This window comes from Phascolarctos cinereus, unplaced genomic scaffold (genome assembly GCF_003287225.1).
Source record: "Phascolarctos cinereus isolate Bilbo 61053 unplaced genomic scaffold, phaCin_HiC Scaffold_1;HRSCAF=81, whole genome shotgun sequence".
NCBI classification, from domain to species: domain Eukaryota; kingdom Metazoa; phylum Chordata; class Mammalia; order Diprotodontia; family Phascolarctidae; genus Phascolarctos; species Phascolarctos cinereus.
The window spans coordinates 243,326,416-243,342,936 of record NW_027555514.1 but is presented as its reverse complement, the minus strand read 5'-3'; the positions used below and the strand labels follow the sequence as shown (position 1 = coordinate 243,342,936).

General features: G+C 35.5%; 1 protein-coding gene across 4 annotated transcripts in view; it reads right to left on the bottom strand.

Annotated features, from left to right (window-relative positions):
• ZDHHC17 (zDHHC palmitoyltransferase 17) overlaps positions 1-16,521 on the bottom strand; it is a 104,986-nt gene that overhangs the window by 49,622 nt on the left and 38,843 nt on the right. For all 4 annotated transcript variants that reach the window (XM_020993451.2, XM_020993449.2, XM_020993450.2 and 1 more), the window contains 5 exons: positions 14,820-14,942; positions 10,257-10,334; positions 9,539-9,683; positions 3,799-3,863; positions 2,951-3,113 (listed from right to left, as the gene is read on the bottom strand). In XM_020993451.2, coding sequence (XP_020849110.1) covers positions 2,951-3,113; positions 3,799-3,863; positions 9,539-9,683; positions 10,257-10,334; positions 14,820-14,942 — 574 coding nt within the window. The remainder of the gene's footprint in view (positions 1-2,950; positions 3,114-3,798; positions 3,864-9,538; positions 9,684-10,256; positions 10,335-14,819; positions 14,943-16,521) is intronic.

Genomic DNA, 16,521 nt, shown 5'->3' with positions numbered 1-16,521 from the left:
AGGGTCTCAAAATTTTAAAACTTTGAGTCTTCAAGTAATATGCTGACTTACTAAGTTTTATAGCATGAAATCAGGAACAGTGTTTTATCTAAATCTGGAATTTCTGTCACAGTCTAGTAGGGTACTCTGAACATACTAGGTACTGTGCTTACTGATTTGAACTAACTATAATTATGAACTTTTGCTGATTAAGTTGGGTTAACAAGGGATAATTATATAACATATTACTATGTTTTACTTATTTCTTTTCCTAAAATTTGCAAGATTTTTCTGCCAGTTCTAAGTGGCAGTGAGAGAAAACAAGGATACCTCTAGGTAGCCTATATTTATGAGACAAAGCATAATCTATTCTTATAAAAGTACAAGAATATTTATCTTGGAAGTTTCATGTGTAGCTATTCTTTAAATAAGCAAAATGTAAGTCTTCCTGTCACCAAGAAAGTCCATTTGCAAAGAAGATTGGGTAAGATTTCTTTATTTTATTTCAACAGCTTTATCAATGTTCTTACAGGATTTAAGAAATACAAATGAAGGACTAAGTTATGAATTCTATCAATGAGGCAAAATTTCACAAGGGCTTTGGAATTTACAATTACACTCAGCTTAAGATCAACTGGTTCTACCAAGACTTTAATTTAGGTAAAAAGATTACAGGGAAAAAGGAATGGGAACAGTAAGATAGCTCTGGGAAGGCCTGGGGAGGTAAAGGATTCAGCAATTCAGTTAGAGGTAGGGAGCTTAAGGGGACAGCGAGGTGGCACAGTAGAAAGAGCACTGGTTCCAAAGTCAGGAAGACTCCTCTTAGACACTTACTAGCTGTGTGACTCTGGACAAGTCACCTAACCCTGTTTGTCTCAGTTTCTTCATCTGTAAAATGAGCTAGAGAAGGAAATGACAAACCACTCCAGTATGTTTGCCAAGAAAATCCCAAATGGTCTCATGAAGAGTCTGACAACACTGAAAAACGACTGAACAGACACATGGAGCTTAAGATACTACGACCCTGAAGCAGGGCTAGTAGACGGAATGGCCCTAGGAACTAGCCACTGAAGATTATGCTGAGTCAAAGTGAGTATTGGAGCTGAGCTGGCCTTTAGACTGCAGATGTTACATGAACAGAGGCACAAGAAAATGAAGAGGTAGGTTAGAAAAGACAAAGAAAGAGAGTGAGGGACAGAATGCAAGAAGAGAACACAGAGCTGAGCTAAATGGAACAAGAGGCAAGGATTACTAGTCTGGTTTTCAGCAAATGGACTTATAGTGAATATTACAAGGGAGTTTGACAACATTCAAATAAGGAGTTTGGTTATATATATAACATTTTAAGGAGTTTATTGAGAAACTTCCATAAGGCAATTTTCTTCAGGGTATGGCCACTGTCCCAAAATTTTATTAGTTTTCAACATTATAGGAATTAAGAGAGGGTAATTTAGAAGCTATTGTCAGATTATTTATTCAACAAGATTTTTTACTGAGGACTCAAAAGCAACTAAACTGCAACAAAAGGTGATCAAAAAGTTATATCTATCATCTCCAACTAATAAAAAAAATCTACTTTTACTCCATTTTGCATAACACCTGCAAAGACATAAAAAAGGAAGGATTTGGAATGAGCACTATATGACAGTCACAGTAAACATTCATTAAATATTTTAAATACCATATTTAAATATGCTATACAGCAAAGCTATAAAATTTAGACAAAAGCACTGTTAGGGCATATTTCAACTGTAATTTATGACCCATATATCTAAAACTCATAAAAATCCCAAATTATCGCATTATTTAGTACCAAAAACTTCATTTTACATCTTCGACCAAATAGAATGTAAATCCAGATAGGTATGCGTTAATACAAATGAATGTTTCTGGCTCCTAACTCAATTTCTACTCAAACCCTTACAACTGAGTTTTTTTCCAAAAGGAATATGGAGAAAGAAAATTGCTATAATGTCAAAATATGATTCTGTTCACGCTGATTTTTTTTAAGAATGAAGCTATTTTGTTCATCTATTTATTTTACTACATTCACCGAGAATACACTCCCTAAAATCATAAGACTAAATATACAAAATTATTTCAATGCATTAGTTTCTTATATTATAATTAGATTAAGTATCAGCCACTTAATAGAATTAAAGTTAGTTATTTGAAATGACAACAGTGACTTTATACTTACACATTTCTAAAATCAATTATCATTCACAAATTTTTTGTTGTCCTTTTCTTAAAATCAATGAACAGCAAGCAGATAAGCACACTGCATGGGAACATTAAAGATACCCTGATCCAGCAGATGATGACCTACTTTCTGATTTGCTATTTTAGTTTAATGGAGTTTTCTTTAAATGACTCAAACTAGATGATATTTGTTTTCTAATAAATCACTTAGAAATTTAAAAAATGTGATTCAGAAAATAACCTAGGAAGTAGACCAAAAAAATAGGGAATATTTTTCACTTAGAACAGCTATTTATGAATATAAATTATTAATAGAAGATGTTATGATTTAAAATTTGAAGAAACTTCACAAATGTAACTGGAGAAGTTTAGTGTATTCAGGAATAACTATTAGCAGCTATAAAGATGAACTATGATTAATCCAAATATAAGAATAGCAACATAATCTCTTCCCCATTTACATACAAAATGAGGTCTTCTAAATCCTATTCTTTATCTCTCTTGGAGCTGACCCACAAAGAGCAATTAGAATTCTCAAAGAAACTTTTATTTAATCAATCAAAAAGAAAAATTATTTAATATTCTTAATGAGAGCTCAGTGAACTAATAAACATAACCAAAGTATGAAAATGATTTCAATACTTCAAATAATGAAAGTAAACTTCAAGATTACTGATAATACGCTCATTAAAACTTCAAAATCCACATGTCTTTGAAGCACTTAACCGTGCATTTTTCATATTCTCAAATATTTTTAAAGTACTTTTACCTTGATATTCTGGCCATCGACATTAGCTCCAGCATCCAGAAGAAGACTAATGACTGTAGTATTTCCTGCTAGTACCGCCCAATGTAGCGCAGTGTTTTTGTGATATTTGTCACCCAGATTAACTGAAACATTAAATGTTAAAAGCAATCGAGTTGGATCCACACTGGGGGGAAAAAACAAAACTGTAATTGAAATATAGACATTAAGACGTAAATGTTAGGTAAAGGGCTTTTGGCCACAATTCCGCCTTGCTCTGAACACTGTGCCTTAAGTACTAAGGATGAGCAACATCAACTGAATCAATAGTTCTTTAGGACAGAAAAGTTCATAGTTTCATAAAAACTTTCCATTTCTTATTTAAGGGCCAGTATTTTTAAGAACTAAAACAATAAATAATAGTAAAACATTAGATTCCCCAAGTCACATGCAAAGACAAAGATTTTTTTTTAAAAAGATAATTTGTCATTTCTTTTTTCTGAAAAATATGAAAAGGGTTGAAAAGTACTATAATTAGTAACGCGTGGAACAATGTGAAAACCATTCCCTTTTAAAATATTAAAGAATCTTAACATATATTAAATTCAGGCATAATATGGTATTTATACAATTTAGTGAGGGAAAGTAATTAATTTTTTAAAAATAATTTAAAATTCCACAGATTTTTACTGAGTAACTACTGTGTGTGCAAAGCACCGGTAAAGGCTCTAAGAGCATGAAAGATGAGGAAGACAATCCCTGCCTTCAAGGCCCTTGGAGTCTACTTTCCCTTCACTAAATTTTACAAGTATTATCCATTATACAAAACTCCTGACAGTGGTTTGAACAAATATTTTACAAGGAGCACATACCTATGTGTCCTGTAAGCTGCCCACATTAAAGGGGTCATTCCATTCTGATCCATCATATCTACATCCTAATAAAGAGAAAAAGAAGTCAGGTACTAAAAATATGCTAAATTTACTTGGGGAATTATGTCAATGTTCAAACCTACATAACAGAAGGTAGTTTAGTCCAGGTAACTAATAAGTGTAAATTGTTCCATTGCTGTTACTTAAACAGCTGAATTAACTACTTTGCCTCACTAAATTTCTTAATTATTTTATCAACATATGCTTTTTTAGTTCTCCCCTTTAAGGTATTAATTGATTTCTTTTGAAGTTTTTAACTTTTTAATGATTATTACCTATTTGAGAACCAGGATTATTTTCAGGTAATTCAAGTCTCAAGTTTACTTATTACATCTACTGCTTCATGACTGATGACTGTTCTAAGGCATTTTAAGAAGCTGAGTAGAAAGCCTACTCTTTGACTATAGTAAGAGCACAATATATTTTCTCTTTTAAATCATCTACACTATGAATAGTTAGAAAAAGCTGCTTTAATAACAGTAATATGATTAATTTACTTAACGTGTAAATTTAATGTTAAAAAATGCTTTCAATCTACAAAACTATAAATGACAAAATATACCTGACAGTTAATTTCACATAAAAGATACGACCCTCTTTTCAACATAAAGCCTAAAAGGTTGAATTAGAAACAAATAAAATGTCAATACAGAATCTTTTGGGCAGTTGGAAGAGGGGAACCAATTGGTTTTCAAATTTAAGAAGGTTATTGTCAAAAAGAAAATGTATAACTTGAACCTGTCAATTATAGAGAAGTGAAAGATGTAAGTGAAATTTCTTTCTCTACCTTGGGTTTTAAAAAGTTGGTACCAAACATACTGAAACCAAAGTTCATATTATCATAAGACTGATTCCTAATTCTAACAAAAGAGAGCAAGCTTGCGAGTACCCACACCCACACACAGCAATTTTAACAAAGATCTGAATTCTCTTTCTCCCTGCCCCACCCCTACCATGAGAAAAGAAAAACAAAACTCCTGCTACAAACAGGTATACTCAAGAAAAGCAAATTCCCACATTGAATATGACCCCCACCCCCCAAAAAAAGTTTCCATTTGCACTGAGGCATCACCTCCCTATCAGCAGGTGAGTAGAATGAGTTTTTATGAATCCTCTGTGATCAGAGTTCCTAAGTCTTCCAAAGTTGTTTGCTTTTGCAATATTGTTTTTATTTTGTAAAACTGTTCTGGTTCTTCTCACTTCACTCTGTTTAACTTCATACAAGTCTTCACAGGTTTTTCTGAACCACGACCTTCATTATTTCTTATAGTACAACAGTTAATAACATTCATACACCACAACTTGTTCGGCCATTCCCCAACTGATGGGCACTTCCTCAGTTTCCAATTCTTTGCCACCACAAAAAGAGCTGCTATAAATACTTTTGTTCATAAGGGTTGCTTTCTTCTTTCTTTGATCTCTCTGGGATACAGATCTAGTAGTAGCACCACTAGATCAAAGAGTATGAGTGATTTAATAGCTTTTACAGAATAGTTTCTAAATTGCTTTCCAGAATGACTGGACCAGTTCACAAAGCCACCAACAGATCATTAATGCACTTGTCCTCCTACAGCACTTCCAGCATTGATCATTTTCCCTTTTTGGTCATTTTTGCCAATCTAATAGGTATAAAGTGATACCTTAGAGTTGTTTTAACTCACAGTGATTTAGAGTATTTTTATATGATTACTAATAGTTCATATTTCTCCTTCTGAAATTTGTCTATTTACATCCTCTGACCATTTATCAAATGGGAAATGGCTCTCCTTTGTCTTATAAATTTCAACTTGTTCTCTCTCTCTCTGTATACATACACACACACACACCACACACTCATACACACACACTCACATAAATGAGACTTTTATCAGAATAACTTGCTGTAAATATTTTTGCCCATTTACTCACTTCTTTCCTTATTTTAGCTGCACTAACATTGCACTTTTGGATGGCTATAAATGTTAGGAAGTTTTTCCTTACATGAAGCCTAAAGTTGTACATTTCCCCACTGCTATTTTGCTTTTACATCTGTCCTTTGGGATAAAAACAATCCTATCTCCCCCCTTCTATGTAACAGCTTTCCATACGCTTGGATACAGTCATAACATCCCCTTATCAATCTTCGAGCTAAACAATTCCACTTCCTTCAACCAATCCTCACCTCGTATCACCTCAAGGTCCTAATTTATCATCTGGGTGCTCTTCAGCTGATTTTCTTTCTTAATATTTGGAACAAAATAGTTCAGGTATGGTTGCACCATAGAAGAGCACATAGGAAGGCAGGCCAATAAAATCTTCAGTTCTTTTTCAGAGATACTTATCTAGCTACGCTTCCCACATAGCTACAAAAGTGATTTTTTTAAACGAAGTGTAAGACTTCCAATTTATTTGTCCCTCTTAAGTTTAATATTACTAGACACAATCCAATGTTTATGTCTATCCATCAATTAATCAAAAAATATTTATTAAGTGTCTACTAAGTGCCAGGCACTGTGCTAAGTCTTGGGGATACAAAAAGAGGCAAAAGACAGTCCCTGCCCTCAAAAATACTATGAACTAATGGGGGAAGACAACAAATATATAATACCTCGAATATATAATACCTTTTTGGATCCTGACTCAGTTATCCAATGTACTAGCTAGCTAGCTCTTCTAGCTTTATGTCATCCACAAATTTGACAAATGTCATCTATGACTTCAAGAAAGTCATTTATAATACATTAAATAGCACAGAGCCAAGCAAAGATCCCTGGGACAGACACTCCATTGGAGACCTCCTTCCAAGTTGATATAGACCATTAATGTTTACTTTCGAATCAGGCCATCCAACCAGCTCTGACTCCTCTGTCATTTACCCTATCATCTAGCATTCATCTATACCTTGCCACTAAGAAGAACATTAAAGACTTCTTCAGATCATCAGCTAAAACCTAGGTAAAGCATATGTATACTACTTCTCTGGTTAGCCAACTGACTTACCCTGTCAAAAAAGGATAGCAAGTTAATCTGGCATAACCTGTCTCTAATGAAATCAAGGTGGCTCTTTGTAATCATCAGTTTCTTCAATAGAAGTTCACTAACCTCTAGAAACTTTTACAATACATACTAGAATTTTGCCAGTAACTGAAATCAAGCCCACTGGTTTCTAGTTTAAACTGTTCTGTTCATTTTGAAAATGAATACATTTGCCCCTCTCCACTTTTATGCTACCACCCTAGTTCTCCAGAATTTTTCACAGATCACTGGCAGCAGCTCAGCAGTCACCTCTCCCACTTATTTCAGTAGCTGAGGATTCAATTCCTTTCAGCCTGGCAAAACAGCCTTACCAAAGGAAGCTATAAATCTCTTACTTTCTCCCTACTCAGATGAGCTTTTTTTTCCTTTTATTGCTCATGACTCATTTTCTGTTATCCTTTGCAACCTAATAACTAAAAGATCATTGTGAAGTGTCCAAGGTGCTTTTAGAATTATTACCTCTGAGGCTCCTCACAACAACCATGTGAAGCAGGAAGGTTAAGGATTACTATCTTCACTTTACAAATAAGAAAAATGAGCTAGGAGAGGTTAAACAATTTGCTCATGTCATGCAACCAGTAACTGGCAGAACCTGCACCAGAACCCACAAGTCTAACCCCTTCAGACAGTGTTCTTTACATTAGACTGCAGCAACCTCCTTAGCCAGCACTTAGCAGACAGGCCCTTTCACTTGTTAACTTTCAGGGTGTGTACTGCTGCAAGACAATCCACTCTGTCTGTATTTGTTTTAAAGGCAGAGGGAGAGAAAGAAAAGAAGAATGAAACAGAAGACTTTGAGGGAGAGCTCAGAACCTAGGTAAGTAAGAGAGATGAGAAAACCAAGGGTTTCTACAAGAGCTTTAATCATAGCTGTGCTCTTTCATTCCCCTGCATTTCCACTGCACTGTATGAATCACAAAAAGTTATTACCAATCACCACTCTTTGAATTCGAAGGGCTCCTTTAACAGTTCTCTTGGTACTAGCAAATACCTTGTTGGCTTTTCTTTTCAAGATTCAAATTTTGTTTTTGAAATAATGGTTTGTTTTCCCATGAAATCATTAAGATTTTACATTTGCATAAAAAGATAACCTACTTTTTAAAGAAATCTGTCTAGAAACACAACTGAGAATGCTTTATCCCAACATCTAGCAGGAAGCTCAGAACTCAGCAGACATTTAATGTTAGTTGAAATGAATTCAACAATAAAGGTGTTATCAATTTATTCTTGACAGTCTCTTTTACATAAGAAGAAAAGCCCTGCCCCAAAGGTCAGTTATTATTTTTTAGTATTTAAAGGGTTATATTTGATAGTGTTATCACTCCTAGTTAAAGGAATAGCCTGACCCATAACATTAGAAACTAGTGTTAAAAACTACTTGCAAACAAAATTAATGTTTACTAAAATTATGACAACCTGGGAGTCAAAGATAGAGTAGGAATAGCTAAATCATTACTTCCTTGAGCAATCTGTTTAATTTGTAACCTTTTCACATAAAATATTCAACATTTTTTTCTTGATATTGTCAATGTCTTTTAAAATTCTGAAAAATACAGCATTATATTATATTGCAATACAAAACAGCAATATCATGACATGTAGCAATATAATATTATTATATCAGACTAAATTAAAGGACACATGTGGCCCTCTAGGTCCTTAAGGGCAGCCCTTTGACTAATCCAAACTTTCCACAACAAATCCCCTTAACAAAAAAAAAAAAAGACTTGTTCTGTAAAACCTGGACTCAGTCAAAAGGCTGCACCCAAGGACCTAGAAGGCCACATGTGACCTCGAGACCACAAGTTCCCCATCCCTGGAATAAATCTTTAAGCTAAGCAATAATGCTTACCAATTAATAGTGTACCATTAATTAAATTACTTCTTTTGGTAATAAGATAGTTTTGATCTCAAAACTACTCAATTCAATTCAACAAACAATTACTAAGCACTTACAAGGCACAATTATGAATTAGGGATTAAAAAGGGCAAAAATGATATCATCGTTGCCCTCAAGTAGGTACCATACAACTGGTAGAATAAAAGATGTACATATATAAGTAAATGCAAGATAATTTAGGGAGGAGAGACCATTAACAACTAGTGAGAGTTTTGCTGGCAAAGACTTTGAGAACAGTGTCACTTCTACAATAAGGCACTGGAAAAGCTTGTAAGATGAAAGAATGGAATACTTTACAGGTAGGTACACGTATGTCTACATCCAAAAACACATATATTTGGTACTTTTTTCAAAGGCTGAATCTTTGATCCAATAAAGTTTTAGGGTTTTTTTTAATATTCTCAGGTAAACATCAATTACTAGCCCAGATGGTACTCACCACAGATCTCCATAATGGTGTCAGGCATAAAAATTGAATTATTTTAAAATATTTAATAAAAATATAATGTAAGTGAGCAGGTAGGTGGCATAGTGGATAGAGTACCAGGCCTGGCATCAGGAAGAACTGAGTTCAAATCCAGCCTGAAATCCATCTAGCTGTGTGATGCTGGGCAAGTCTGTTTACCTCACTTCCTCATCTATAAAATAAGCTGCAGAAGGAAATGGCAATGCACTCCAGTATCTTTGCCAAGAAAACCCCAAATGGGGTCGTGAAGAGTTGGACACGACTGAAATGACTGAACAACAACAACAAAGTATTTTTACCTGTCCTTTTGCGATCAGATAAGCAACAATAGAAGTGTGTCCAAACTGGGCAGCCAGGTGAATACAGCTACATCCTTCTCCATCAATTAATGAAGGATCTGCACCATATTTCATAAGCTGTACAACCATTGACAAATGTCCCTGTCTAAAACAAAAAAGAATGAACACCAAGGAATAACAAGCTCTTCTGAACTAGACAGCAGAACTGTCAATCACTATAATCATTGAAAATACTGAATACAAAACTAGATTTTTTTTATTTAAATATTGATCAGCACACATTCATGAATTTGTAAATTTGTAAAACTCAGCTAATTACTTCATTCAGGATAATGATAATTTTCTTAAATAAAGTGAAGTATTTCTAAATCGAGATTAACAGTTGACACTTAGGGTGGACTAATTATTATTAATTAAATGCTCACCTTGCATACAAGAACGGAAAACTGAACAGTGAATTTCCCATTTTTTAAAAATGGAAAAAAATAAGCCAGCTGTATAAGTAGAATGTGCAATTCTCCATGGGGCAATTAAGGGGAAAAAAAAGAGAGATGGGCTTTCAAAGCAGACAATAAAAGACAGAAATTCATTCATATATAAAATCTGTATGTACTAGTATACGAATTTTCCTAATAATTTGGTCTAACACCTCTGAACACAACTGCTCAGTTATAAACCAAGAAATAAACAAATAAAAAATCCAAAACTAATTTTAAACCTTGTGGCCCAATGGAGTGGAGTTGAATTTAGGTCTCCTCCTAGTTGATCCACAATAGCACCTTTCGATATGTAATATCTATGAAGAAAAAAAAAAGAATTTAGCAACTTTATTACAATTATAACCACATAAAAATTTTGAAATTATATGGAAGATAAAGCAAAGAAAGTTTTATTCCAGACACTATGTTTCTATGCTTGAAGTTTTTATGATATATAAGGGATTTTTTTGATAGTTACCTAACAAATTTAAACCAATAACTTATCACTACAATCTGTACTAGATATAACAGATCATTTTGATCACTAGAAGAAGTTCATGAAAGAACTCAGTATTACAAAAAAGTCAAAAAAAGGAAGAGAAAAGCAACAAAGTATTAATTAAGATCCTTGCTTGGATCAGCCATTTTATGCCCTCCCAGATCATTCTCTCCCCCGCCACCTCCACTACCGTTAAACCCCTAATATGGTTAAACTACAATTCCTCCAGCTTTCCACCTACACATGACTGCCTGGGGCCTAGGGTGACTCTATCCTGGGCCAATTACTGCAGAGTCTTTGACAAGAACCTCTATTTGGTGAAGTCAGCTTCTTTTAAACTCAAAGCTTACTCTAGCCTAGCCTACCTCCATACCAGGTGTCTAGACCCCTGGGGATGATGACAGTCTGTTTGAACTCATTCCTCAATGATTAGCAAACCACCTGTCATAACTTTCCCATGCCAGTGATCCTCAAGCCCACAGTTGTTATTGTACAAACCTCAAGCCCCACCCTCCCACTGCCTGCTCTCTTGTTCCTGTTCCTCTCAACCTGGCCCTCATAACTTTCTACTCACCATCCCCCACCCTTCTACCATGCCCTCAGGAATAACTGAGTTAACAAACTTGCTTTCACCTTAAATCTTTTTCTTTTTCATTCCCTCACTGTGACCTGGCTCCCTCCATGCAACAGCCTCCCCGACCATCCTTATCAGCACTGGTTGTACTTTCTCTCACAACCATCCTTCCCAGCCTCAATGGTGATGGCAGTGGGTGCTGGCTGCCCCCTCCTTGACACTTCCTGACTCTTTCTCCCCTTTACCACCATTAGTAACCTCTCTTACTCTGATGGTCATTTGTAAGTAAGGGGAATACTGTGTGTAAGGAGGACTTTGTTATTCCTTTTTAGATAACAATTCCAGGATCCTAGATAATATTTTCCACGAATTATGGTTGAAAACAACCTCTACCGAGCAGTCACAGTAGAGATATAGGGGTAACAAAATGTACATGTGCGCTGTGCTAGGTCATGACCTTACTGCTAAAGTTAACCTGTGAGATAATTGTTGGTAATATGCCTTCTTTGTCTGTTGCCCTATAAATCAAACAGACACTGGTCAGTGAGTGGGGAACCCATTTTGGGATTTGGGTAATGCATAGTTCATGTACCTGCCTTGATTGGCCCCCATCAAGGCTTGGGGGGAAACTATGTTTGCCTCAAACAGACCCCATTGAGGCTTTAGGGGACCAACAGGACTAGTAGCTCCTACCCGTTCTCGCCTGCCCCTGTGAGAAGTGTGATTAGGGAATGCTATAGGAGTTGGAGCTCCCATTATCAGCAACCCTTTTGAAAAGATTAGACTAGAATAAAGTAAGCTTATTTACTCTGAAGCTGTCTTCCTGTCTGACCAGATCAAAAGTGAACCTGTGCTAGAACACCTGTTAGTGTTAAGAGTCTTCCTGTGTTCTCCTGCCCAACAAACGGTATTACCTGTGTGTTTACTTGTTAAACATCATGCAGCTGATTTATATCACCCAATCAAGATACTGGTAGATGTCAATTACCTACTTCCTGGAAACTCTCCCTTCCTCAATGAGTTCAGAGACTATTTCACAGTCTTTCCTCCCCAACTCTGGCCTTCATACAAAGGGACTTCAAATGTACATATCTGATAATCTCAAACATCCTAACTTCCCACTGCCTTAATTTACTCATTTTCCATGACCTACCACTCCACCCCATGTTGGCCAGCATAGAGACTGTCACACGCTAGTTCTTGACATTAGCCATGTGTTTTCTACTCTCAGGTCATGAGCTCTGAAATTCTTTTATCTGATTACAATCTTTTCTCATTTCCCTTTTCCCTTTGCTTTACCCTAATCCTGTTCTTCATTCTCATTGTCTCAGTTGGTTCCCAGGATACCAGCCCTGCACTGGCTATCTCTACTCCCTTTTCCATCTTGACTATTTGATGTTTAACTCTATAGTAGCCCCTGCCCCTTACTCTACTGACATTCTTTTCCTGTCAAGACTTAGATTACTCCCACCCTAGACTGCCTTTTGTCTTATTCATGTCTTGTTTATTCATAAAGTTGGAGAAAATCACAAAACCATGATGGCTGGGTCTACCACAAATTTATGTTACTTAACCTCAACTGGTTCTCTCTAAGGCAAGGCAATCCTTTTACACCTCCCTGATCAACTGTCTATCCCACTTTCTGCAGTGGTTTTTTCCAAGCTTTTTCCCTCTCCAAAAGTCCCTTGGCTCTCCCTCTCATGACTCTCTCAAATGAGAACTTGGGCCCCAATAAGCTGAAAAAATAGAGACTATTTGCCAAGAGCTTCCTCATCAACCCTCCTCTTCAACTCATATTGTTCAGAAGCCTTCCCCCACCATCTCCTTTATCTGTTTCACATGAAATTCTTTTTATCAAGGCAAACTCCTGACATATACTCTTGACCCTGTTCCATCTCATCTTCTCAAGAAGACTGTTCTTCTGTCACTTCTACTTTCATTAATCTTCAGTCTCTTTATCTACTGACTCCTTCTTTGGTACTACAACATGCCCATACCTCCACAATCCTTAACAATCTTTACTTGATCCAACTATCCCTATAGCTATTATTCTATTTCTCGCCTCTCGTTCACAGCTCAACAACTTGGGGAAGCTCTCTATGATCAGTGCTTTTTCCCACTCTTCTAAAATCTCTAAAGTCTGGCTTCTGACTTCATCCTTCAACAAAACGCTTTCTAATAAGTCAATAATGATCTCTGAATTGCCAAATCTAACAGTCTTCTCTCCTAGAGAGCTGGAACTCCTTGCTTTTTCTACTAGTATCTCCAGGTATTAGTTCAGTGTATGGCACATAATAAGTGCTTAATAAGTACTTTTTCATTTATCCATTCTTCAATAAATCCACCACAGGATCAACACAATGAAGGCCTACACTCAACACTGTGGATACCATGCAGCACTGAAGCTGTTCCACTATTATCCCTCATTCTTGTTCTGTGACCAGTTTGCCTCCTTTTCCAATTATACATTTTCTGGATGATAAAGTTTTAACACAGAACTATAAGCCAAGCAATAATTATGCTGAAGTCTGGCTGGCAAAGTCAATGGTGAACAGTAGAAAAAGCACTACATTTGGAGTTGGAGGACCTGAGTACAAATCCCTGATTCACCTACTTATTACTAAATGTAAACTTAGGCAAGTCCCTTCCCACATGGGGTTCTTAGTTTCCTTATCTGAAAAATGAGAAGGTAGGATTAGATAATAGCTAACTTCCCTTTCCAAGCCTAAATCCTACCTTGAAAGAAGTAGCTTTTTTTTCCTAAGCAATATCTGGCAAGCACCAATAAGCAACCACAAGTCAACCAACTGTATTACCCTTACTACTGAAGACAGAAAGCGCCAGAAAATGTACTCAGTGGTGGATACTTCAAATAAGATTTCCACGTGGCTTTAGAATGAAGTCAGTCACACACTCATTCTCATTCTCTCTCTCTCTCTCTCTCTCTCTCTCTCTCTCTCTCTCTCTCTCTCTCTCTTTCTCTCTCTCTCTTCTTCCATGTCCAGTCCCCTTAAAATGCAGTCTTGCTTATCCCAGAACAAACCCTCTCTACATGGGAAGCAAGAGACGCCAGCAGCAGATGACTCCTTCAGAAATTTCCACATTGTAAGTATAACAGCTTTGCATGCTAGCTACATTAGCCCTAAACAGGGTACTAGAAACCCTCTCTCCTCCAACAACAAAAAAGGGATTCAGCAGCACTCAGGTTGCCAAATTATTATTATTTTTATCAGTAAGTTATATAATCAGTATTTTCATGCCCTATGAGCATAAAATAGATTAAACCAATTAGAGGGCCAAATAATCAAAAAGCACTAGAGTTAACAACAAGCAATGATTAAACCAGCTTTATAAGCAGTCTAATGAGAGGATAGCACTATTTTTGTATATGTATACAATATACTTACCTTTGTCTGATGATTAGACTCATTTCATATTAAAAACAATTTTTAAAATCTGAGGTAAAATTAAAATTGTTCTTATATAATCTTTTCTTCTTTGTTTTTTCAATGTTTGTGTTTGTTAATTAGTAAGTTCCTCATGAAAAAGAAAATACTAAATAAGAATTTTAAAATCACAACTGCTTACATGATTTGATTTGAACTCTTCACGAAGATAAGGCCAGAGGAAAATGAAATATACTAAGAAAGTCACAGCTAAAATAAAACCAACCAAAACAATAAAATAAAATAAAACCAAACAATATTCATAAATATCAAAAACACATACTTTACTAGGTCTATCCTGTTATTTATGGCAGCCCAATGGAGAAGTGTGACATTTTCTTTGTCTGGTTGCCTCACATCATAACCTGCTTCCACCAACTCTCTGCAGCGTTCATATATTCCATATCTTAAAGAAAAAGATGACAATGGTGACAATGACAATGGAGATATGTTATTAATATCTCAGGAGAAATTTAAAGCTAAAAAGAAGAAAATAATGTAGGCATTTAAAAAAAGATAAAGAAATTGCTATTAGCCATTATGCTGGACCTCTTAGAAAAATTTTTTACTTTTAGAAATTCATATGCATAATACAACATGAAATGCTTCACATATAATAACTCATTTCCTAGGGTAAAAATAATTAGACTATAATGAAATCATAAACTCTTAGCTGCTAATTACTAATCACAAAGAGTCATAAGGAAAAGGTTGGCACAGTAAAACTTTTCTGCTTTACTAACCAGCAACTCCGCAAATATATTCATAACATTTACTACTTCCATAAAAAGTAGGCAAATTTATAGTAATGATATGTAAAAATATCAATAAGTAAGCTAAAAAGTTATTAGTCCATACTACTGTTCTATCAAAATCATACTCTAAAATTTAACAGACAACGGGAAACACTGATGTTATCCTACACTAAAAATAAGTATTGTATTTAAACAGAAATTAGACAAAACTACGTGTAAGTAAATTGTGCATAATATAGTATAGAATGTTTTCTCAGACAAAGATAAATCAAGACAATACTCAAAAATCTTAACCTTATGTTGTTTCAGAGTCAAAAATTAGGCACTCACTTCCTTAAGGAAACGCCTATTATAGTACGTGAAATCTAACAAAAAGGTAAACTGAGGCAAGTTTCTCTGGGCAACATATCATTCCTTACCAGGGGAATGCAACCTGATAATAAAAGGTCAATAGCTTGCTTCATTTCTGCCTAAGACCCAGAACTGAAGATGAAACTTATTTTTATAAACACAGAACAGAATAAAAATTACATCATTGGTTATGGGGTTGGGGAATCATAATTGGTTACATCAAAGAAAGTAGGCATAGCCCACTTGGATGAAGCCCACTTCTGTCTCTAAAGAATGCTTTTGTGAATTTTATGGATCTCGATCACCAACAGAGACTCAGGTACGTGGACTTACTGGTGACTAGAGGATGACATAAGACCACCTTTCTGAAACATGGGACAAGGTCAATTAGTTCAGCTTCTCAAGGAAAACACACAAACCTTGTAGGAAATGCTGAAATAATGTTTTATGAGAGTATTGAGAACAGAGTTTTTCTTTAACTAACAGTAACTGTGGGAAAGCATAAATCTTTGGTATCTAACTTCAGAAAGTGACTGAACTTTTGGACGCATAAGCTTCCTCACACAGGATAGAGAAGACATTTAGCTTTGCTACTTGGAATGCAGAATATGATTACAGAATAAAATCACTTACAGAGTAAAATCAAAAACAAAATGCATGATCAAAAATTAAGTCTCACACTATCTACTCCTTTCCACTTTATCAGTGTTCCCTACTTGCTGGCTTACTATCACTCCTCACCACCATTTAAGATTGGTGTGTATGACAATATACAAGACTCTTTCTCAGTTCCTATTTAATCTCTTTTACTTTTGTGTAGAACATGACACTGATGACTATTCTTTTCTCTTAATATTTTCTCCTCTCTAGGCTTCCTCC